At 48.5% G+C, this 26,206-nt stretch overlaps 1 protein-coding gene across 1 annotated transcript in view; it reads left to right on the plus strand.

Moving 5' to 3' along the window:
* Nucleotides 1-6,307: 6,307 nt before the first annotated feature.
* Nucleotides 6,308-26,206, plus strand: part of LOC138580281 (von Willebrand factor A domain-containing protein 1-like) — a 241,110-nt gene continuing 221,211 nt past the window's right edge. Inside the window, exon 1 of the mRNA XM_069650694.1 lies at nucleotides 6,308-6,497. Coding sequence (XP_069506795.1) covers nucleotides 6,407-6,497 — 91 coding nt within the window. The 5' untranslated portion in view covers nucleotides 6,308-6,406. The remainder of the gene's footprint in view (nucleotides 6,498-26,206) is intronic.

The raw sequence follows: 26,206 nt of genomic DNA on the forward strand, positions 1-26,206 counted from the left end.
CAACATTGCCACAGCCACCGGGGGAGGGTCGGAATCACCCATCAAGCTGACCCCCTGGGAAGAAATCTGTGCCTCCACCATTGGAATGGAGAGCATAGAGGGAGTCGGAGGGATGGAGAAAGGAGTGCAGACATCCGGAGAATCAGGTAGGTGGCCCAAATAAAACAATGCCAAAACCACAATGTACAATCATGTGAAGTACCACGTGCCCACATAGTGCAACAGAAACACATGGCCAGGAGAACGTCCACACACATTGGCCTGATAGCGCACTTTAAAACCACAATAAATACATAAATAATTAAAAACCCAAAAAACACCCACTACACGTGCAGCAGGCACACCCTAACTGCAGGCTGCCAAACAACTGCACCCTCACTCCACACACAAATGAAAGCACCTCCAAGGCCCCGACCCAAATCACCCTCAGGTACCACCCCAATGCATGTGATACATTGCCATTCCAATTCCCACAGACCCATTAATAACGCTCGCCCTCCTTTACTCCACCACAGGGTCCGATCCAAACGACGAGCTCCAGGACACCCCTACCAGCACACCTGCAAAGAGGGCCAAGACCGACGGCCAAAGACCCTCCACCTCAGCTGCACGCATCAAGACACGGCAGCAGCACATATCAAGTGGCAGCACACAGGAGGGAACATCAACAGGCACCCCAGCAGCCAGCATGCCCACAACAGCACCACCACAGGTCCCCCCAATGGATGCCACAGAAGGTACTGCCTCTGGTGGCAGCAGCACCATAGGTGACACCCCATTAATGGCAGCATGCTCCGACACAGAAGACGGGGATGTCGAAGTCAGATCCATCCATGACCTGTCCCAATCCCCCTGTCTGTTCCATCCCGTACACCATGAGGATACCACGCAGGGGCACCCACAAGACGACGACTGGCCATCCCCCACAAGCCCTGTGGCAGGGCAACATGAGGCGAACAGCCCCTCTGTGACACCACCGCAAATGGCCATGGCCCAGCAGAGGCAACAGTCCCTCGACCAGTTAATCGTGCAACAGCAGCAACTGGCCACGCTCCTCAAGGACCATGCCGATGGATGTGGGGGCACTAAGGCAGACATAGAAACATCAACTGAGACACTTAGGGCACAAATCGAGAGTAGCACCGAGAGCCTGAGAGTCCAAATGGAGAGTAGCACCGAGAGCCTGAGAGTCCAAATGGAGAGAAGCACCGAGAGCCTCAGGGGGGAACTGCATGCGACGTCCAAAGACGTATGTGCCGAACTTGCCGCAGTGCGCCGTGTGCTCACTGAGCTCTCACAAACCCTTAGGGACATGCATGGACGTGAGCAGGCAGAGACATCATCCGTTGCAAGTTCCGTCCAGGGCAGCCCCCAACGTAGATCTGGGAGGAACCTGCGCTCCACAGGCAGGGGTGCCCCTGATACCCGCAGAGGGGGCTTGCAATAGCGACTGCCCACTGACAATGAGCATCTTTGGACACTGGTGTTCGGGGGGGAGGTAGGAGGGTGGAGGGGGTGTGTTGGGCTCACTTGGGTGGCGGGTCGATAGGGTGTTCAACATGATATCACATATGCCATAAACAATGCACGATCAAACAATGAGATGTGTGGACAATGATCTTTGTGTACTAGGCCATCATAGGCGTACAGTCCATTTTGTGCATGTACCAGACACACACAGTGCCACGAGTCCCGTGTCCATGTATCAGCCACCAGGCGTGAGTGCTAGAAGCATGCATCTATGAGATGCTGACGAATTTCACGGCCCTCCTGTGCCTCGCAGACTCCTTGAGGTGCTGCCACATCCCCACCCTCATCATGACCATCTTCAGGTGCTTGCAGTTCTGCGTCAGGGGGCATGGTTGTAGTCCTCCTCATGCTGGTCCCGTGGGTTCCGGACTGGTGTGAGGAGCCATCTCTTCAGTGGATATCCGGCATCACCTGTATGTGGACGATAAACGAATTATGTGGAATGCCATTGCTACGTACGCACCCCCCCCCCTTCCTGCCAGGTCATTGCCGCATCACATACCCCACATCATCATGCATGAAATGAGACTCACCGAGTAGCCAGGATCTGTTCCCTGCGTGTCGCTCCATGTAGCGTGGTATTGTAGAGTTCCTCAAGACCATAGAATCATGGGTTGATCCAGGGAATCGGGCACAACAATGTGTAATGATCCTGTTGGAGTCACACACCATTTGTACATTCAGAGAATGAAATTGTTTCCGGTTGCGGTACTGGGCCTCCATGGCATGTGGGACGACCAATTCCACATGGGTGCAGTCGATGGCACCAATGCAACCCGGTATGCCGGCAAGTGCATGGAATCCCACTTTTGTGTTGGTAATTTCCTGCTCCGAGCGTGGTAGAGAGATGTAGTCGTCTGCGTGCTGCAGGAGGGCATCGAGCACTTTCAATAGTGTCCGTGAGAACAGTGGCTGAGAAATGCCATGCAACTGTCCGACTGTGTGCTGGTAGGTGCCTGTGGCCAGGAAGTGGAGTACAGACACCACCTTCAGTAGGGGTGGGATGGCGGTTGGGCTATCTATCATGCTGACAAGGTCAGCCTGTGTCATGTCCACAATGGCGGCTATGGTGTCCCGGTCCAAACGGTAGAGGGTGTGGATCTGCTCAGCAGTGAGGTTGAACGGATGTGCTCGGAGGCGTGGGATTGCGGGCTGCCTGCGTGGTGGTAGTGGCTGTGCTGGCGGCCCTTGCTGGCCCTGCCTTGCCCTCCTCCTCCTCCTGCGTCTCCTCCGTGCGGCCGGTTGTAGTTGGTGTTCGTCTTCTTCTTGGAGTTGGAGTACTTGCAGTGCTATCAGGTCCCCCAGGGCCAACAGCGCGAGTCCTGCCGGTAGCATTTCGGAGTGGTTGTGGGAGGAGACTGGGCGTGCAATTTATGTGTTTTCAGGCTGTATGGCCTCCACCTGTGGTGATTCATTCCACCTGTGCAAGCTGCTCTCCCCTTTGGGCGAGCACGTCCCGCACACAACGCTGCAATTCGAGGAATGGCATCTTGCTATTACAATCATGTATTAGTACCCGATGGCCGTGTAACATTGGTTGATATGTTCATTCGGCTATGGTCCCATTGTTTCACATGCATTCTTTGCAGTCGCGAACAGACTTGTGAAGGGTCAGTGGAACGTAGTACTCGAGTAACGGTGGGCCCTCATGCATCACTGTACCGAGTTGCACCGACGGGCGGGGCGTCCCATTTGTGGGTGAAGGCAGTTGCCATTTTCACACACAGCCGCACTAGATGGTTTAATTTGTGATTTCAAGCGGCCACAGATGCCTTTTCGACGTGATGTTGCAAATGAGGAATTCGAAGGGCGGCGCTTTCGGTCTTCAGCTAGCGGCGAGGAGATGCCCACAGGTCTGACTGCAAATATAACCTTCTATTGTTCAGTGTCCTTGGGACAGGGGCCATGGCGAGGATGCAATGATTGATATGAATAGTTTGGGATGCGCAATAGCGAAGTGGACGATGAGGCCGGACGTTCCCAAATACATGTTACTTCACAACACTGGAATTACGGGCTGGGGCACAGTGGATTTTGCAGGCTGCATAACGCACAGACTCAATGGAATTCTCACATGTTATGTGAGTATGGTAACAGGCGTTCTCATTACGGGATGAGGGAATGATGAATGGATGCATGGGCAGATGATTTGATACGGTGTTTGCCATGTACAGGGCTTCTTAGAATCTGTCCGCCTCCCCTGCGCTATGTGATGCAGGGCTGCCATAGTGGGACCATCGTCTATCTGGCCTTGTTGAGCCCTCCCTGTCTCGACGCGCCTTCAGACACTTGTGTCCATGCACGTTACCAATCCCATCTGATGGATTCTGTTTTCACAGACGCATGCACAGGTACACTCGTTTGTGATGGTGTTTTCACCTCGATATGGATAGTTATGAGTCGCAAGTGGTTTTGGGGTGGTGATGATCCTTTGGAGTGGGCTTGCATGCATATGGCTGTGGATTTAGTGTGATCATTGAGGTGAGTTGTTCGGATGTAGTTCTGATGGCCATTCTATTCTTTTTCTTTTCTTTTGGTTGACAGGTATCTCCTCCCCTTTTGCCACTGCCATCTGTATGCCACTCCTGCAGATGGCTTTTACTCCCAACACCTGCTGCTTCATGTTAATCAGTGGAGCAGCATTACGATCTTATGGGACGATCGCCAATGGGCCACATGCCCTTACGCAGTACTAGTGGCTCGGAGCAACATTTCGGCCTTTCAGCTGGACTAGTGCCTCCCTATTGGGACGGCCCTGCGGTTCTAGGCGCTTCCATGTTGCCTTTTCGTACGGAATGTAGCCCCTGTGTACCATGAGGGAACAGGGCGTCACACAGGAAGTAGCTGGTCATTTCTTGCGGATGCAGCCCACAATGGTGAAATGTGTTTTGGAGTTCATGGCCTAATGGCTGTATGGGCTTGGTGAATCTGTTGTGCATTAAATTTCTATTCTGATATGGGCCGTGTAGCGTTCTTCTTTGCAAGTGATGTGGCATATTCCTATTTGGGGAGCGATGTATTGTGAGGAGATCTGCATTGGGTTCCAGCTTCGGAGTATAGTTGCGTGGTACTGCCTGTGTTTGCGTGCGTTTCTTGGTGGGAGACTGAGGTCATGTCCATTGGTATAGCTTCTGTATTCGTGCCATCTGTGCCCTGCAGCTCCCATTGGCCCCTCTTGTGATTCTTTTGTTCGTTGGCATGCATGGGTGACTTGTACATTTCACTGGTTGCATTGTGTCTTCGTTGCACCTACGGGGAGTTGTACTATGTGGCCAGGGAGCGGTGTACAGGCACTTAGTGGGGCCGTTTACGGTTGATTCGCGATGCCGTACTTCTCACCATGGCGGAATGGTACTTTCCGCCGTGCTTGATGGCGTTAGGTACATGTCCGCTAGGGTCGGAATTCGCGTACCCTTGCGCCATGGTGCTAATTACGGTTTGGCATGGCGCGCGCGCGCGTACTTGGTGCAGTTAGCGTTGGCGTTCACTACGGTGTCGCTAATGGCATCGTACTTTACGGTGATGGGTCATAGTCGCACCGAGCGCTATTCGATGGCGGTATTGCATTTCCGCCATCGTTTTTCGCTTTCCGCCAGGGTCGTAATGAGGGCCACTGTATTTTATCTGTAGCTCTGCGATTCACTTCAGAGCTTATGTTAATATATCCTGCTGTTGTTTAAAAAAAAAAAACCTCACTATAGAGTTGCTCATAAATAAATAACAATAGTGCCATTGAGGTATGTTGCACCACAAAGTTATTTGCCACTTGGCTTACATATGGCAACTTATTCTAAAGTCACTTCCATGGGGCCTCCAAGTATCAAAGACTTATGATGCTCCTTGCAATGCCCTTTTCTGTGAAGTCACACAATTTAGAGGTGTGTATGTATTTTGCCCCAGAGGACCTGGACAGAGCTCTAATAGATGAGTTTCCTGCATCTGTAATGATTCTGCAGTTTTTTGTTGTTGTGTTAAAATGCCATCTGCCACTAATGTTACTAAAAAGTAGATTGGGCCAGAGGTGGGCGGTTTGTGGGCGCGAATGAGACCATTTGGTATTGCACGCGCTGCATTTGGGGGGAAAGTAGCAGGACTTTTTTCGTGGCTTGCCCCCACTCTTGCAATGCTGGATACTCCCCTGCACAAACACACGCACACACACACACACAAGCAATGCTGGATACTCCCCTGCACGCGCGCGCGCACACACACACACACGCAATGGTGGATACTCCCCTGCACACACACACACACAAGCAATGCTGGATACTCCCCTGCACAAACACACACACACACACATACACAAGCAATGGTGGATACTCCCCTGCACACACACATACACAAGCAATGGTGGATACTCCCCTGCACACACACACACACACACACACACACACACACACACACACACACACACACACACACACACACACACACACACACACGCAATGCTGGATACTCCCCTGCACAAACACACACACACACATACGCAAGCATAGGTGGATACTCCCCTGCACACACACACACATACACAAGCAATGGTGGATATTCCCCTGCACACACACACACACACACCACTCCTGCTCACATTCACCGTTTCTCTGACGCGCACACATGCTTGTGCAAAGTGACACATATCTGCTCGCACTGGCTCGCAGACACACATCTGTCCTCGCCGAGACGCACATCTGTTCGTGCACGCACGAGCAGACAAAGTGCTCTCCCGGCGCTGACACTTGGTGTGCACTCTCTATTGCTGTCGGTGCCAGAGGGATCTGCTCCCTGGCAGCTGCAGCCCGGCACAGTGCACGCAGTAGTGAAGAGAGGAGCCACGCTCGACTCGCGCCCCTCTTCGGGAGTTCTCGAGTCTGGGACACCCATGGGTGCTCTGGCGGAGCTGCTGCTCTGCCTCCTCCTGAGCGCCACCCTTTGCCCAGCCGACGTGAGGAGGGGGGCCACGGGGCAGGCAGGTGAGGCTCACGGCGCTTAGATGTACTTTGCGAGCGCGCAGCGGGGGAGAGGAAAGGCAACGTGTGCGGTCGGGGTACGAGAGCATGGGGTCTGTGTGTGCGCGCCTGAGAAATTGTGCAGCAATGTAAGTGGCTTACATTTCGAGGAGGACAGCGTGTGTACACCTAGTGAAAGTGCACCACTGTGTGTGCACGTGTGTGTGGTATTTAGCAGTACGGTAGTATTATGGACGGTTGCGAGAGTGGCAGTCCAGCAGTATGTGTACACGGAGGCTGCCTGCTATGTGTACCAGAAATCCGTGAGCATTGTGGTGGGTGCCGGCCAGTATGTGTGTGTGTGCTCGCCACATTGTCAAAACGCCTGTATAGTAATGCGTGTGTTTAGGGCAGGGTGTGCACAGCGATCCTGGAGTACCTGTGGGGCGGTATACCAGTGTGCACCGTGCACACGGAAAGTGCGCCGCATTGTCTGGGATATACGGTATTGCAATGTGCGCTTTACTGTACGGCATGAACGTGCACAGGGAAGACATCGCCTCGGATGCATGAAATGTACACATTATTGCACGTTGGTGCCTGTAAGAGGGCGCCTGTAAGAGGGCGCGAGGAGTGCACACAGCTGCCAGAGTGGCCAATGACCCGCGCGCTAGTGGCTGTGCCCTGGGGTGCGTGTATGAGAGGGACAGGGTGGAGGTGCACAGGGAGGGAACGGAGCTATGTGCATCCGCGCGCTACAGAAGGTGTGCTCGAGTCTGTGCACACCCCGCAGGGACCAATGAGAAGGAACCTCGAAAATGTCACCGTGTGCATGCATCACTCCATCAGTCTGAGAGACAGGGGGTCAGTGTGTCTTAGTGTACCTGGCACTATGTGTGTTTATTTAGAACTTAGAGCGCTTTCTACTGCAGAAACTCTGAGTCTAGAAGTGTGCAAAGACTCCGGGCCTGCTGTCTGCCTGCAGTGGACAAGTACGTTCAGATCTGATCAGTTAACCCTGTAATGGTTCCTTGTTCCTTGTTCCCTGTAACATGCACAGTCCGCTTGATCATTGTAGCACCAGCCGCGTACCTGTTTACCTTTCTGCAGGGAAATATATTGATCATGTGTAATAACCGCCAGGGGAGCCGACTTATGAATTTCCCAGGGGGGGGGGGGCAAATACAGGAAGTGACATCACTGGCAGTTACATGACCGAAAATGTGCATATAGTCGCCAACATGATGCAACGGCACGCGGGGGTAGGGTCGCGCGCATCGCAGAACAGTGGAAACATTGGCTAGCATGTACTGCATATACTAAAGTCAAGAAAGAAGGAGATTTAAGCCTTCAAGTTGCATTCCATTTAGCCATCACTGCCCCTACTCCACCCCTCTATAATCATCCAGGTTGTAGTAGCCCTGCCTCAAAAGGCAGAGCAACATGGGAGAATGAAATGATTGCTAAACAGAAGGTACAGCTGCAAGGTGGAATACCACCACCACCACCAAAAAAAAGTTCCCAATTCAAGAGAAACGAGAAGTAAAGACGTTTACCGATTAAAAACTACCAAGCAAGACGTGTGTGGTCCCATAGTTCAGCAAAGCATCAACAATTCAAACTTACAATAGTGCTGCTGTAGAGGAGAACAGGTGAACTGTTTTCATTGCAGCACCTTCCCCAGGCTAAATGTATTTTTACGGACAACATTTCGTTGAATACATTCATCTGCAATGGCCTCAACATCCAAATGTGCAGCTTCATCTTTGTGTCCATGTAGCAAAGCAACAGCATTTAATCGAGCTTGGCCCATTGCGGCTCTCAGGTAGGGTTTGATGCGCCGAAGGCATGAAAATGAACGCTCCGAAGAGCAAGAGGATACAGGGATGGTTACTGCAATCTGAAGCAGTCGTGCCAGTTCTGGGAACAAATTGCGCATAGGACGACCCCTTTCACCTTGGAACAGGTCAAAGACATCCTGAAAACACATAACCGGAGTCTTAGCCCTCTGTATAAGTTCAAGGAACATATTTCTATGCAACTCTAGATTGCATTCATGGAAGTCAGTCTTATAAAAATTCATGACATAATCACTGGTGGCATTCCCTTTAACACATTTTTCAATGTTAACCGTATGGTCACATGCAGTTGTATTTAAACGTTCTGACAAAGCTACCAATGTACGGTCCATGAGTTCATAATAACCTTGTCTATAGAGGTCTTTGGGAGACTCAAAAACATGAGGAACTGACCCTTCATCCAGGCGCCGTGGGATTTTCCTGGCCCTTCTTTGCACAAAATGTTCCTCTAGTTCAGTGGTCTTCAAACTTTTTTGGCTCGGGCCCCCTCTGAGCCAAGTTTGGGCAGACGGGCCCCCCTAAAATTGCCGGATGGACAGTATGTAGAAATCGCTATGAACTTTTGCGTGCCGTCACCGCACCCTACTCCCAGTACAGACCCTGGGCTCTCCCCACCATACTCCCACCACTATCCCAGTTCTGCCGCCCATCCTGCTCCCACCACAGTCCCATAACACAAGCATACACACATCCATACACATTTAAATAAAAAATAAATCGCCATGAACTTACCTTCTGCAGGGGCCTGCGCATGGTTGCTAAAATGCCCCGCTCCAGGTTGCTCTGCCCGTATGTGCGAGGAGGCGCAGGAGCACCCCCTCGCACATACATACATGCAGTGCCCCAGCCAGCATTTCCAATGAGCTATGCAAGGCTGGCGAAGCAAAACACCCCCAACGTTGCATGGCTCAGTGGTCATGTGCGGCTGGGGAAATGAACTGTCAAAGGAAAAGAGTGTTTCCCTTTGACAGTTCAGCCAGCCCAGCAGCACTCACTCAGCTGGAAAAAGCAACTGAGGGAGTGCTCAGTGTTTCACTGGGCTGGCTCCTCGGTTCCTCTATAATGGGTGAGGTGGCCAGTGGGTGAAGGCCCGCTCACCCATTAGGGATGAGTCGGAAGGCTTGGACTGGCCTATAGGGCAATAGGGCGATGACTGTACCAAAAATGCAAAATGCTAGTGTAGGCCAATCAAAATGGGCCTCTTTTTTGGCCAATTTGGGCCAGTTTGAGGAGTTGCTTCACTATGCAGCTAGTAGTTTTGACCATTGTTGTTGAATAAATATTCTTTAAATATCACAATTTGTTTACATTTGAATAAAAAACAACCCCTTGTGTACTATTCAAACAGTCTGTGACTAAAGGACTGAATATCCATTTGCAACTGCTGGCCATGTTTTCATTGGTGCCTAAGACCGTTGTATGGTCCAGTCTGACCATGTGAGCTGCCCCCTCCCATTTCCCCCAATCTAAAAAAAAAAAAAATATATATATATATATTTTTTTTTACATTTCATGCTGGGCTCTGGCGCCCCCCCTAGGAGGCGGTTGTGCCCCCCTGGGGGGGCGCGCCCCACAGTTTGAAGACCTCTGCTCTAGTTCCACATCTAAATCATTGGCCGCTGATGTGGTTTTTGAGAAGAAGTCTTCAAATCCCTCACGCAGTTGTGCAACTATGGTCTTAAGGTTTTCAATCATAACCGCTGCTTCATGGAACCTTAAATTGGCCTTCTGTAGAGCAGTGTTCACAGTTTCAACACGGGAAAATACCAAGTACAGAAGATTAAGACCTAGATAGGTTTTCGAGTTTATGGAGCTGCAAGTGCAACCCATGGGCTTTTGCTCCCGCTTCATTGTGGTCACCGGCTGCAAGTCCCAGAAATTCAATTACAGAACTGTAGTTAGCTAGCACAGTCTTCAAAGATTTTGCTTGAACGGTCCATCGGGTAGGGCAGAATGGAAGCAGTTTGACACTCCCTTCTTCTTGACAACGTTCAAAACAAGCAAGCCGTTTTGGGGAATTTCGAATGAACCCAATCAATTCCCTTACAAAAACCAACAGATCCCTGAACTTGGCAATGCCCATAGCTGCATCCTGAACTACTAAGTTCAGGTTGTGTGCAAAGCAGTGCACATAAATAGCTCGTGGTGCCCCCTCCTGCACCAATGTCTGCAAACCATGTCGATGTCCAGCCATATTGGAAGCACCATCATAACACTGCCCCCGACAGTTTTCCATTTCATAGCCAAACCTCAGGAGAACATCTTTTAAAATGGCAAACAGAGTTTGTGATGTAGTGCTAGACGTTTGATAAAAGCCAAAAAAAATCTCCTCTACCTGAAGATCCTCTTTTGCAATACGAAAGACTACAGAGACCTGCTCTTTTATTGACACATCAGCAGTCTCATCCAAAATAATTGAAAAGAATTTTGCATCATGAATCTCTTTCATTAGGCCACGGAGCAAATTATGTGACATAATTGCCAGCATTTCATTTACTATGTCATGCGACATCCATTTGTTTTCTGTTCTTTGAAGCCAAGTTTGAAGTTCTGGGACATCACTGCCACGAAGCGACAGAATTGCATTTAAATTAGAGTCCTCATCAGTATGGCCCCGAATTGCAAGACCTTGCCGAGCTGACTTACCTTACAGAACATTTTTTGAACAGACTCATCATATTTAAGCCAATTATACGTTTCTAACCATTTCTTTTGAAAAGTGCGGCCCTGCTGGGACTTAAAAACATTCGAATCACTCATGTTTGGGCAGCATTCTTGTGTCACATTGCTGCTGCCAACATCAATGACTGTAGGCGCATCTGGTATACTTATCACGCATTGTGCCTGGCAGATTGATGCAACTGTGGAGCTCGGAATTGCTACAACTGCTTCGTCAGGCACATGGGAACTCTGCTTTGGTTTAGCAGGGGTTCTTGTAATAAACCTCTCGATGATCACTTTGCGTCTTTTCCAGTGGACGTGGGTGAAGCGGTCGCTGCTATGTCTAATGTCTCAGAAAACGTCTAACTGGCATACAACTGCAAGAAAGAAAATTGGTTGCTATAATCCATGCAAAATGTATTTCTTGATGCAAGACATTTTCTTATATTTCTATTTGAGCTTAGTGACTTTACGTTGTATTAGGTTTAGTTCATCACCAATCAATGTATCACCTTCAGGGGGTGATCTTTAGTTTTGTCTTTTTCCAAGGGCCACGAGGTCCAGATGCCTGGTAATTTCACAGTAGATATCCATAGGTTTCTTATGATTTGATGACATATGATTCTCCCACTTGGAAACAAGAAGCTAGTACATAGCATCCCGCACATCGTGCATATCATTGTGTCCATTATTTATGACCCCATACACTTCAAATGCTGTATAGAGGCACCCTGGCTATTATGGCAGGCACCTCTTGCATTAACCTACTGTAAAGATGCCGTACCCAAGTGACATTTGCTAAGATGTTACCTATGGGTAACCAGACAGAGTTACGGATGTGGCTTAATCCTAAACCTTTCAGTGGACACATCAGATGTTCTGCTGAAGTATAATGCAATCAAGTGTGGTTTCAGACCTGGGAGAAGAGTTTTAATTCTGGTAAAGTAGTGTACAATGATAAAAAGCAGTTACCCAGGCGATGTTTGGGACTAATGGAAGCACTCGCGTCTAAAAGTTGTAGCCATGGTTGTCTCTATGTTTTAAAAACTCCCACTTTCCTGGTTTTCAACATTCATTTGAAACACCACTTATTATTATTTTTTTTATTTATTTAGTTGATTTAATCAAGTTAATGATTTTTACAACATCACTTATTCAAAAAATGAAGGAGTCAGTAAGAAAAAGTACACCGCACTTATGTTTAATAACGTCTTACCTTCCAAGAAACAAGCATACACCGCTTTATACTGCCTTACTGTATTCACAACACAGAAGCCACTGTTACAAACAAGCATCTAGAGAAAATATGAAGCACACAATGCATTATTAACAGTTTACATATCCACAAATTAGACACTCAAGCATCTGCTGCCGACTTTTCTTTCCACTGCACCCCTCCACTCGGCTGCTGAGCCAGACAAATACTTTATCTTGGGAGTGGGCTGTGGGGAAATATCCATAAAACTCCCTCCCCTCCCCACTTCCTCCCCCGTCTACAAGACATAAGCATCATTCACAGCAAAGGATGCAGGCATAACAAGGCCGTAAAAAAAGACCCCCTGCCTGCCCTCCCAGCATTGGTCTCTGGAGATAGGCCCCATATCGCCATCTCTCCCTTACACAGAGTGTACACTGGGAAAAGGCAGATGAGGGGGGAGCAGGCTGACTGGACACCACACACCACCCTACTGCAAGCGCTAGCTGCCAGATCTTCATGGGCTCAGCGGAACTCATCAACCACAAAACGGTCCTTCTACACCATGCAGTCTCTTGGAGCATTTGAAAGCAGAACGCTCCTCTCTTGGTTCAGTCCATCCCTCCCCTGTTGCTTCCATCCTCCCTCTTGTGCACCCGCTCTTACCCTTAACCTGAGAGCTATGAGACTGCTCTACCACTGTGTGAGTGCTGTACAACCAACATAACCAGCCTACCATGATATAAACACACTCTTGATTGGCCACTCCATTCCCGTGCCTCCTGTTACCAACAACATTCACCTTTATACACAGTCTGTCCTGGACTCTGCCACTCATGGCTCAGGCTTTGCAGTCACAGAATTAACATTCTGTAGTTTGACTTGGGGTACAAAGTGTAGAGGTGCCCAGGCAAATGAGCCCAAAACTGCCAGGATAAACCAAGCACATTCTTGAGCCCCTCGGGAATCCAACATTACATTGTGTACTAACTTGAACTTCTCCAAGTCGGCCCTGGAAACAGAGCCTAATTATCACAACACTGCCAGATATATCCTTCTCCCTTTTGAAGAACCATGGTACACCTAACAGTACTGCATGCACCCAAGGCTTGCACCCATGACATTACCAACCACCCCCTAACCATGGCCCACCTAACAGGACTGGCATGCACCCCGGGCTTGCACCCATGACATTCCCACCCACCTCTTAACCATGGCCCACCTAACAGGACTGCATGCACCCCGGGCTTGCACCCATGACATTCCCGCCCAATGAGGGAACCAGGGTGGCCATGGAACACTCCTGCTATGCATAAGGAACAGAGTTGCAGGAGCTAAGCACTAAGGCAACATCATCGAGCACCAGCATATGTAAGAACCAGGATAACCGTGGAATACACCAAGCTATGCATGGGGCATAGCAGTTGTTGGAGCAATGCAATAAGGCAAATCTACTGGGAACTGGAATATCTAGGAACTAGCATAACCATGCTATGCACAGTGCATAGCAGTTGTGGGAGATATGCACTGAGGGAAGGCCTCTGGGCACTGGCATATGTAGGAACCAGGGTAACCATGGACTGCTCCAGGTACAGTTTGTCACCATGAATCTTACCTTCTTATATGTAACTGCTTTTCCAAACTGCCCTCGACTCTTACACACACATAACACACTCACTGCTTATTTAAAGATTGAACAAAGCTCCTTAGTCTTTTCAGCTGTTTCCTGGTCTGTGGGAATTCCACCAATTAAACACTGAAGGTCACAATCGTGAAATGGATTCAACTCATGAACAGTAGCCAGGACACGGTTAACCTGAACCCCTGCTATCACAACTCCCCCCTTGCTCAGCATATGCAATGGTTGCCTATTAAATAACACGCAGAATTGAATATGTTATGATTAATCCATGGCACCAGACATAACCAGTGCCAGGCTGCATGGATTTCTGGTAATCACATATAAACATATGTCCCAGGTTCACATGGTTGTGTGAGCCTCATAAATATTAATTAACAGAATAATTTTGGGCCCCGAGCCCCCACTCGAGCCCACCCCCGAGCCCACCCCCGACAAAATCAACAAACATTCGCGCCCACCCCCTAACCATGGCCACAAAACAAAAATAAAATCACTTGCCTGCTGCTGCCGTTTTCCGAACGTTCTGCTCTCTCTGCTTGCTGGATGCGATGGATGCCGCTCCTGCTTTAAACATGGGCGGACCGGAAGCAAAACACAGAAGCTTCCGGTTCGCCCCTAAGCCCTCCCCTCCAGGACATACACCAATAGGACTTCTATTGGTGTATGTCCTGGAGGTGAGGGCTTAATCCGACGTTCTCGCGCTTTTACCCGGGCCAGATTGAAGTGATGCAGTATCGATGGAAAGGGCCATCGATACTGCATCACTTCTCTCCGGCCCGGGGGGGCTCAGCCCCCACTTGATTTTGCCGGGGGGGGGCTCGGGCCCCGGAGCCCCCCGTACTCGGCACCCCTGATAACCGCAGTGTCTGTGGTTCAGAAGATAGCTCAGTATGTAAAGTATTGTTGCGGAGATCTGTTGTTCAAGCGCCGGATCACGTAGCAATTTCCAGCTAGGCCGATTTAGCCTTTCCCCTATTGGAGTTATATAAAATTGGTTGCGTATATACTTTTATGATCGTAACGGTTCCTAGTGATTGCATCGAATGCAAAACCACTGAAAAAAAATGCATTGAAAAAATGCATTTAAAAAAAAAAGATTTACTGGGTGGGGGACCTCCAACCCCTGTTTTTTTTACCCCTTAAAAACGATTATAGTAAAAAAAAACTTTACTTACAAATAAAGCGTTTTTTCGATGCATTTTATTTCCGATGCTTTTGCATTTGATACTATGTATCTAATGCATCAGTGAGGTGGAGCTGTGCCCCTTTAAGCACAGTGAGCAAGCGGTCCACGTCTGGATTCTCCTGGTGACTTAGGGTGAGAAACCAAAGTACCCACAATTTGCATGAAGAGATGTGGGAAATCCTCTACCGGTATGAACATGTTCCATTGACCTGTTCTTGGGTGGATGGCCCTTGGGAGGAAACACGTGTTTGGGGTTGCTGTTGGTACTCTTGTTCAGAGGAGAATTGCCTACCATTTCGGTGCTGGACTACCTATGGGTGGGACAAGGACTGATATGTGTATGGACATTTCTCCTTTGTGGAAAGCATAGTGAGCTAAAGTGTGGTGGAGATCCTCCCGGGGGCTATCCACCCAATAACAGGTCAATGGGCCATGTTCGTAACGGTAGAGGATTTCCTAGACCGTTTTATGCAAATTTTAGGTACTTGGGGTTCTCACCCTAAGTTACCAGGGGGATACAGACGTGGATCCCCCCTGCTCACTGTGCTTAGAGAGGCATAGCTCCACCTCACTGATGAGGCCCGACTAGGCCGAAACCCGTGTCTGGGGTTGCTGTTGGTACTCTTGTTAAGAGGAGAATTGCCTACCATTTCGGTGCTGGACTACCAATGGGTGGGACAAAGACTGATATGTGTATGGACATTTCTCCTCTGTGGAAAGCATAGTGATCTAAAGTGTGGTTGAGATCCTCCTGGGGGCCATCCACCCAAGAACGGGTCAATGCGCTGTGTTCGTACCGGTAGAGGATTTCCCAGACCGCTTTATGCAAATTTTTGGTTATTATGTTATTTGAGTGTATTCTAAGTCATATTTACAAATAAGGGCATTATTTTATTTCATGAATATCAAGAACGTCCATAAATAATTTCACCTTGCTAAAGATATGACCTAAAAACAATGTGGTTAAGTGCAGAAATTGCAGACTGTGCTCAAATCTGAGCTTCACCTTTTAACCAAAGTGTGTGATCCTGTGCAACCCATTAAATCTCCTGTTACAGAATCTGTCAAAATTGCCAGTCTCTAAATATTTCAAAAAATGTCACCCCCTCTGAGTTATTTAGTTCTCAATTTGCACATTTTAAATAAAGGCTCACTCATTGTTTACCTGCCTATAGTATTGCTTCACAGATATTAGTACCCAGCTGGGGTGGTGTGGCGGCCACCCAGCCAAGGGGAGGCTCAGAATGCAGGCGTTACCAGATGGTAATCCTGCCGCTCTGAGCTTTCTTAGGGCTGGTGGCCGTCATCTCTCCTTGTTGGGGAATGAGGTAAGTGGCTCCTCCTCTCCTTCCTCACCCCCTTTATCTAATTCCCTCCCTCCCCCGCCCAATTTACCTTAATTTGTTCCTGATTGGGAGCTGACGTGCCAGGTAAACGTCTGCCGCCGGCGCGTCCGCTCCACATCTGCGGCACACCGGCTGGAAAGGGAGAAGGGACTACACATAGCCCTTTCTCTCCTTTCCACGGCAGCCATATTTTTTGTTTACTTTTTTCCTATATGTTGTAATGGCTGCCATGGAAAGAGAGAAAGGACTACATGTCATTTACTTTGCTCGGCCTATAAATATAAATAATACCCCCTGCTTCGGGCTTATTGCTTAAATAGTGAACATTTAGGTACTGTACACCACAAAAACCTTTTTTTCTTTGCTCACTAATTGTAATACCACTTGAAAAGTATGCTCCTATTCCAATCTTAATCTATGTTCGGATACCTGCACTTTCCTGGTAGCTTTTATTCTGTATCCACTATCTATGCTGGGGGCCTGCAACCTGCTCCTCTCCAGATCTTTCTGTCCAGATCATTCTCTCCAGATATAAGGCTTTCTGGGGCCTGGTTCCAAAATACCTTCAGCTATCCCCCCATAAATACCTCCCCTCTCGAGCTCTTCGCTCCTCTACCTCTAACTCCACCAGGATCAGTCATTTTTCAAAGAAACGAGCTGGACGTAGATCTCTGTCTTTGGCTGGGGCCTCCCTCTGGAACAGCCTCCCTGCCATTCTAAAACTTGAGGAGAACCATCTCTGGTTCCGGGAGCACCTCAAGACCTTGCTCTTTGCTTCTGCCTTTGCCCCCCTTTCCCCTGATGATCTATTCTGTCTTGGCACTGTGCACCTGGCCACCCTCTGTCCTCCGTTCCCAGGTACCTGCTCACCCTGCCACCCTCCCGCACTGCCTCCGGGCCACCCCTTGCACTGGGGTCTGTATCTGTACCCATAATGCCCCCCCTTTTTTCTTCCTGCACTTATCAGACCTACCCTGTCTTCTGCCTTATACCAAACACTTGCCAATTGCTGGCTGCATTAACACTGCCTGTTGCCTTTATTAATTTATTATTATTGATCTGTTTCTCCTTTGCTCCGCACTTCCCACTTCTCCCCCTTCCATGCACTTTTCCCCTCCCCCTCTCCCATGCACCTGCGCGTTATCAATGTCACTGTGCCTAGTAAGATCGTTGTTTTTGTTCTCCTCTATTCCTTTCCCTCTCCCTTGCCTTGTCGCGCTCTGAAACAACTGTGTACGAGCGTGATAGAAATAAAATATCAATATCAATATCTATTGGAATACAATTCCCATGATCCCTCACCCTTGACTATGCTAGCTTGGGCTGACAGAACTTGTAGTCACGTTTTGCAGGCCCCTGATTTTGCGATGGTATGCTGACTTTTCCTGTTGCTACCAATCTGTGACCTCTATCCCAAATTGAACACTTTTACAATATGCATGATTGGTAAAAATGCTAGGGCATGTGTAGCTTTTTCATGTAGCTACTGGGCTGCGTTCTGCACCTATACTTAAGATGGATACCTTCTGCGTGGCTGCTATTGTTAAACTGTGTTCAGTAGCTATGCTAGAACACAAGCAGTATCAGCCTGCACTGCTAGTGCGCCCTTGGACATTGTGTGAAAGGCTATCAGCTTGTGGCCGAGAGGTCACGAAATACAGACGGTTGAAGTACGTACGTGTGTGTGTGAGTGTGAGAGTCACCAGTTCGGGGTTTCTACACCTCGTGGATTAAGACCCTCTCTATTGGAAAAGGGATTGCATAACCAGTACTCTTTCCCACGAAAGCCTCTGGTAGTTGCTAACTGTGTTCTGCTTTCGAGGTTCCCTGCCTGGCCTGTTTCTGAAAAGACTTGCTATTGGACGGGTGTGGCAGGGATTTCTAATTTTCCCAGGTCAGGAGTACTCCGGTTCATTGTTTATTTTCTACCTTCCGCTACTTGTAAGGATCTTTCCCCTTTTAAATCTGCGATTGAAAGATCGGTCCAGGAGGGGCAAGATACCGAGACCTGATGCTGGAAATGGGAGCCCAGAAAATGTGAAGGCGTCGGGATACTTCTGTCGTCATTGAACACAGGCGCTTGTGTTCCTGCTCAAATGTCTTCAGCACTGCACTCTCCAACATGGCAACACGTTTTCACTGTGAAGATTATTCGGATGGCTTTCATAAGGACATCCATACAATAAATCCAGCTATCACATGTGTCAGTCAACAAGGTGTGGCTGCTTTTAAAAGCTGTATTCCCCTTCAGCATTTTTCTGGGCCAGGCACTGCTCCTGTTTAAGAAATGCGATACACGTCAACAAAGCGCTCACGCTTCCCGTGGTCATGTGTGCAAAGGCCACCCAGTTCTGTTTTTGCTTGGAGTTCAGGAACTTATAGCTTTTCCCACAATTTGAATGGGAAATAATAAACAAGTCCTAGAATCCAATGCGGGAGAAAATAAGCGGGAAACTTGAGCGGTCTGTGTCAATGGGTTTAGGTTATTAACTGAGCATGTACCGTGCTTTTCGACTGCTTTCCGTAGGGCGATGAGGAGATGACATAATAAAATTAAGGTGAAAGTGGGGCATAGCTGTGAGGTGGGCCCAGGCCATCTGTGACACCATAAGGTGGACTTGTTTTTCACTTTGCATACTGGGACTTGTAGGCTCATACTTATAATGGGAAAAATGAAACTACAAGCCCCGGCAAAGTGACAAGCCAGGGCTGGGTCAAGATGTCACGCACAAGATGAAACCATGAGACAATTAAAAAAGGGTGCTATTTTCATATGTAATGTGATGTAATTTGGCATTAGTTTAGCACCTTTTCCATTGGTATGGCCTCAAAGTGCTGTAGGGTGAACGTCCTCTGGGACCAAAGTACGTGATATGGGAGATTTGGCAAAGGAGTTTAGAACGCGTGTTTGCATTTTAGCCAATTCGAAGGTAGGTAGTGGTGGCCAAGTCCCTGCTAGCGACCCATGTCGAGCTGGTTTATGGATGGGTGCTGTGAGGTTGTCGGGAGAGTATGCGAGTGCAGGAGACTGATTATGTGCCCAACTAGACCACATTTTTGTGGTGGGACACAGCTGTTTTCTATTGGCAGAGGTGTGCGATGTGTCTTCAGGTAGCGTATATTTGCAGATGCGTGCAGGAGGTTGGTCGTGCCTGCGGCTAGCTCCCATCTACATGGAGTGCAATACCTACCCGTGTGTGGTTGACGTGGCGTGGATCCTGTCCTGCAGTCTGCTGGAGTCTATTCTCTGCGTCGCTCAGTACGTTCTTCAAGGGACTCATTGCTACCTCAGCCTATCTGACACGGGCTTGAAATAACTAGAGGGGCGGCATGGGTTCATCAGGATGCGGGGGTGGGGGGCAGGTCTTGAGGGCCTCTCCGAAGGCAAGGTGATCCAATAAGCGGTGGATGTTAAGGGGAATTATGTTTCATACTGTGGGAGCTTGGATGGAGATCCAGTGGCTTGAATCAAACCAGTAGGTATTAAAAAAAATGCTGCTATATTGAAAAAACAGTGACTAGGTTCAAGAGTGCATCTAGGTTCAAAACAGTGGCTGGATTCTAAATTCAGCTGGATTCAAAACAGTGGCTAGGTTCAAGAATGCAGCGAGATTCAATGCAGTGGCAAGATTCAAAAGCAGTCACATTCAAACAGTGGCTAGAGCAGTGCGCCGCCAGATTCAAACAGTGGCTAGAGTAGTGCGCCGCCAGATTCAAACAGTGGCTAGGTATGAAAGGTGCAGGTAGATACATAAAATGTAGCTAGTTTCAAAACAGTGGCTATAGGGTAAAAAGTGCAGCTATATTCATAATGCAGCAAGCTTCAGAACAGTGGCTAGAGTCAAGAGCACAGCTAAATCCAAAGCATCCTAGTTTCAAGTGAATAGATTCAAACGAGCATTTAAGTTCAAAACACAGCTAGATTAAAATTGTAGCTAGTCTCAAAGTAGTGGCTAGATCCAAAAGCCCAACTAGATTCAAAACAGTGGCTAGATTCAAACTGTAGCTAGATTCAAAACATTGGCTAGAGTCAAAAGTGGAGCTAGATTAAAAACAGTGACTAGATGAAAAAAATGCAGCTAAATTCAAAACACAGCTAGATTAAAATTGTAGCTAGATTCAAAACATTGGCTAGTATCAACAGCACAACTAGGTTCAAAACAATGGCTAGAGTCAAGAGCGCAACTAGATTCAATACACAGCTAGTTTCAAGAAAGTGTCAAGATGCAAATTACAGAGTGCTACCTGTGCACACAGATTGCTGTCCCTTACCTGATTGTTGCAGCAGACAGGAGAAGGGATGTTGGCTTGGCTGGGGTGCCCAGGGCGTACAGGCAAATAGGCGATGGAGGTGCTAAAGAAGGTGCACTTTACCCGGGCAAAGCTACCCTGGTGCTCTCAGCTAAGAGTGCTTCCTGGAAGTTCAGCCAATCAGGGAGGGGTGGGTGGGTTTTGTGGGTAGGAGAAGGGTGCGGACCAGAAGTAGAGGGAGGCCAAAAAGAGTGCAGATGGCTCTGGGCCTAAATGGAAAAAGGGGCTGGGCAGGAAAAGGGCTTCTATGAGGTCACTGCACTTACCCAGGTCGTTGGAGGGTCCTTTGCCTCTGTGACACACAATGAAATGGGAAGATAGATTCCAGAGCAGGACAATATGGATTTAGTGCTTCCTGGAAGCTCAGACAATTAGGGAGGGGGTGGGCGGCGGTAGTAGTAGTAGTAATTTATAAAGCACCTTTTCCCATTTGCATGGCCTCAGCGCACTTGTGGTGGGAACGCCCTTGGGACCGAAGTCCAGGTGTGGGACCATTCTTAGACAAAGCTTACTATGCATGCATGCATTTGGCCACGATTAGGACTTAGCAGGGCTGGCTGGACTCCAGTAACAAACCCAAGAGGTCAGGCATGTGGATGGGTGCTGAGGGAGGTCACAACAGTGCACTAGTGCAAGAGATTCGTTATGTGACCCGCTAGACTGAATATTGTCATAGGTTGTCACCATATACTAGTGGCAGAGGTACTGAGGCAAGTACAGTGTAAGTAGGAGAAAACTGTTTTGTGTCCAGCTAGACAGAATTATTTGTAGTCGTAGCTGCATTCTAAAGTGTGTGGATGGAAAGACGTGACTGCGGCAGATGTCCACTGAAGTGGTGCGTCTACACATAGCTTAAGCTCAGATGGAGCTTTTCTTTGATCCTGTTGTGCGATCCGATTGTTTGTGTGAAAAGCCAAGCTTTTCTAGGGAATAAACACTGGCTACCCTCAAAGTTCTCTAGGCACAAATAGACTGGCAATCTTGGTATGTCTTCTACATGTGGCAGACAGGCTACCTTAGGGGTAGGGATCATTGGATTCCTCAAGTACAATACATATGCTACACTTATAGTCTTACTATATATTTTCTAAGTTCCATAAAAGGCTACCATCAGACATCTTCTAAGTGCAATATCAGAGCAGACCTTCACAATTTCTACTGGGGCAGTACATGTCCTAGCCTTGACAGTTCTTAATGTGCAATTGACTTTGAAGTAGTTGGGTGCTTAGTTCATCTGTTAAGGCTGCATTATCACTAGATTGAAACAGGACATGCTGGCCTAAAACCTATTTTGAACGTAGTAGACAGGTTGTCATCATTGAGCTCATGAACCCCATTTCGAGTAGATTCTGAGTGTTTTATCAGCAATCCGCATAGCTCTTGACTGCTGGTATGCTACTGTTATGGATCCTCAATGTGTGTATCCAAGGCTGGATCTAATTGACAGGAACTCAGTGCTGAATGTCTTGCCCTGGGTGGCTACCATAATACATTTATTTGGTGAATTACCGGCTACCATCAAACTGTCAGGACAGACCAGTCTGAGAGAGAGTGGCCTGGTGTGCTGCTGTTTGTTCGTGTACACTGGGTGGTGTCGGATTGATTGTGTAGGGTGGGCCGCTGTGCCCACAGCCGGTATCCGCCTGTGGGTGTATGTACACGTGGCTTGTTGGTCTTTAGATGTGAGTGAGACTGATGCATGCGGGTTATGCCACGATGGTAGAGATAGGGGTGGGGAAGAGGTTTCGTGTTGCTGTGGGGAATAGCCAGGTTTTGAGGGCCTTTCTGAAGGAGAGATGGATGCCAATGCTGCAGATGTGGACTCGAAGGGAATTTCCAGATGGTGTGAGCTTGGATAGAAAACGAGGATCCTCCCAATCTGGTGGAGTTGTAGTGAGGGATAACAAGGAGAAGAGCAGAACCAGATCATAGGTTTTCGGAGGGTTGATAGTGTGTGAGCTTATCCATAAGGAATTTGGGTCTGGTGTTATGGAGGGTATGGTGAGTGATGCACATGGCCTTATAGGTAGTCCGTCGGCTGATAGGGAGCCAGTGTAGCACTCTGAATCTGGGCTGATATGTTCTTTTGGCGAGAGGTCAAGGAGGAGACTGGCAACAGAGTTTCGGATTCTTTGGCGTTTCCTGAGTTGGTATGCCGGAGTGCCTATTTAAAGGGAGTTTGCATAGTTTATGCGGGAAAGGGTGATGGCAAGGATGGTGGAGATTGGGTGTGGGTAGGAGAGGTATGGAAAGATTCACCTGAGGATGCGTAGGTGGACGAGGCATGTTCTGAACACAGAGTTGATATGGTGGGAGAATGATAGATTCGAGTCCAATGTGAATCTGATGCTTTTTACACAGTGGTCTGAGTGAGTGGCAGCGGTTTGGAGCGGTTGGGAGCAGTGCTCCTCTACTTTAATTTTAAAAAAACATTTTACTGTTCCAATACGTTTATATTAAAAAGAAACCATTCCAGAAAGATTTAGTTTCAAAATAAAAGTGTTGGAAGAAGTTGTAACAATTCAGTATACTGCATTGAACATTCCCTTAAACAGCAGGTGTGTTTGTTTGGAAGTTTGGATTGCATGTGGCAATGGGGTTCGTGGGGAGCCGGGGCAGGCCAGCAGGGAACGTAGTTGCACTACGTCTTTTCGTATACTTCGACCGCTGTTTTTACAGAAGTGGATGCTGCAGGGGTAGATCCTACGAAGTGTGGCCAGGGAATAGGCTGGGGAAGAAGAGCGGATTTGCGCATATCAGGATTTCTGTTTTGCCAGGGTTGAGGAGGTGGTTTACTGCCATTCAGTGGTTGATTTCAGAAAGGCAGGAGGTGAGGTCAGGGTGGGGGAAGACTGGCAACTTGGGGATGTTGAGGATGATCTGGGTGTCGTCCGCATAGTTGTAGCAGATAAGGTTATGAGATCGGATGAGTGCAGGGAGTAGGCTATGGTACATATTGAAGAGGAGGGGAGACAGAGCAGCCTCTTGAGTGACCCCTTTCGGAACAGGCAAGCGAGGGAGGAGAAAGGAGGGAGGAGCATAATTTGTGAGCGGTTTGAGAGGAAGGCAGAGATCCGTGTTAGCACAGCATCTTTGGTTCCTAAGGAGTGTATCCTGTCTGCGAGTATGGTGTGGTCAATGGTGTTGATGGTGGCAGATAGGTCTAGAAGGATGAGAGTTCAGCATCTTTCCGAATCTGCTGTTCTTTTTAAGTCATCCCAACCTGACACCAGAGAGGACTCAGTTTCTCAAAGGGGTCTGAAGCAGGTTTGGGGTGGGTCAAGAAGGTTGTTGGTTTCTGTGAAGAGGCAGAGCTGTTTGTATGCAATGCGGTCCAAGAGTTTGACAATGAAGCAGGTGTTGGAAATAGGGCGGTAGTTTGACTGAAGGTGGTGGTCGAGCGAGGAGAAGTTTGACGTACAAGGTTTTGAAGGCCTTCGGGAAGATACCAGAGGAGAGGGACTGGTTAATGATGGACCGTGCAATGCTGCCTGCTCATGTCAATAGGATGTTCTTAAGAAGAGTGGGGGGACATGGGTCTTCAGGAGAGGCTGTGGGTCAGTTTTGAGCTAGAAGTTTGAGGAGTTAATGGTGCGAGATGAGGAGAAAGAGGAGAAGATCAGTCTAGAGGTTGGAATATGGCTGGGATTAGGTGGAGAGTGGGAGGAGTTTGGAGGTTTCAGAGCTAGTTTGGAGAGGATGAAGCAGTATCTATCAAGGGCGATATTGTGAAAGTGTTTGGACAGTGTGTCGCAGAGTGATTGGGACCTATGGGGTGAGAGGGGTTGAGTAGCGAGGTGTCTTGAATTCTGTGATGATTCTGTGCAGTTCCTGGCTAGGGTTATGGGAGTTGGCGATATGTCTCCCATAGAAGTTCTTTTGGGCTCTTTTAATTTCTGGCCAGTGGGCCCTTGTCCATCTTGCAAGAGGGGATTTCTTTTGAGATGTGGAGTTGGTTCCCTGTGTCTGCTCCAGTTGGTGCTTGAGGGTTTTGATAGATTTGAGGTGGGCGGTGAACCACTTGAGGTTGGGACCTGGCCTCTGAGAGGGACATTTTGTTGGAGTCAGAGGGGTGAGGACACTGGAGAGCTAATGATCAAAAGGTTCAATGGAGGGGGGACCTTCCTGGAGTGAGAGTACTGGGAGTGTGTTTAGGAGGGAGTTGGATAGATCAAGGTTAATAGGGACTTTATTCCAGAGAGGGACGAAGGAGTGGGGGGTTAGGAGTGGGAGGGTTGGTTTGCTGGGGGAGGGAGGATGGGGAGGGTAGGAAGTGTTGGTTTGCTGGGAGAGGGAGGATGGGGAGGGTTGGAGGGAGAAGAAGATTGCAGAGTGATCTGTTCAGATTAGAGGATGGGGTAGGGTGGATATCAGGTTTGCGACGCTGAATTCAGCATCGAGGGTGTGGCCTGCGTAGGGGGTGGGGAGAGATATCAGTTGGGTAAAGGTGAGGGCCTCTAGGTTGTCGGTGGGATAACAGGTCATGGGGTTTGATGGAGAGTCGAACCAGATGTTGAAATCTCCTAGTATGGCGAGAGAGGGATGCTGGATTAGGTGGCTGATGGGGCATCATTGAGAGATGGTCTGTGTAGGAGTAGAAAGATGCGTGTGGGAGAGTTGAAACTTTTCTAGCAGTGTTTCACAGTCAGGGTATGATATCCTTAAGTCGGACTGTGAGCTGCTGTTTGTGGAGGAAGGACAACCCTCCTCCTCTGCTGGATCTATTCTGTACAATCAGGTTGTACCCGAGGGGAAGGCCTTGTGTGGGATGTGTTCTTAGTCGTCAGAGAATCAGTCTCTGTGATGAAAAGGATGTCTGGGTTTTCATCTGAGATGCGGTCAAATATGCTCAATTTGTTTTTGGAGACTGACCTGGAGGAGGAGAGGGCAGGGGGAGGACCAGAAGGAGAGGGGGGGCTGGACGGAGCAGGAATGGTGCTGGGCCTTGATGGAAAAAGGAGCCGGGCAGGGAAAATGACTTCTATGAGGTCACTGCACTTACCCAAGACGTTGGAGGGTCCTTGGCCTCTGCGACACACAAAGAAATGGGTGACCCTATAGGCCTATTATAAGCCTATATGTGATGGACTCTTTGTGGCCCTCTGAGCATTTTTACATCTACACCCTTCACTCGCTCTAGGAACTACACTTGAGTTCAAGGTACTAGCCTCAAATTAAGCTTTACCTGCAAGTTTCCAGTTTTACTGTTTACAAGAGGACACTGAGAGGGCGTCAAAAGTGTCATGGAGTAGAAGTGCACGAGAACAATAAAGCTGGTAAAATTCATATTGGAAGAGACCAAAAATAACCTGGGTTTAATACTTAAGGAGAAATACTAAATGCATCAAAACCAAAAGAAAAAAGAATCACTTCTGGGCAGCTGGCTGCAATATGATTTAAAGAAGGAGAGAAGGAAGGAGGAGGCTTGGCAGGTTGACTGGAAGTATGGCAGGAGGTGCCTCTCCTTTTGACAGTAGACAGTCACCAATGGAAATTGAGCCGTGCAAATTAAGAGGCTCTGATTAGATCCATA

The sequence above is a fragment of the Ambystoma mexicanum genome, chromosome 3p, assembly GCF_040938575.1.
Source record: "Ambystoma mexicanum isolate Mex_15411 chromosome 3p, UKY_AmexF1_1, whole genome shotgun sequence".
In the NCBI taxonomy this organism is placed as follows: domain Eukaryota; kingdom Metazoa; phylum Chordata; class Amphibia; order Caudata; family Ambystomatidae; genus Ambystoma; species Ambystoma mexicanum.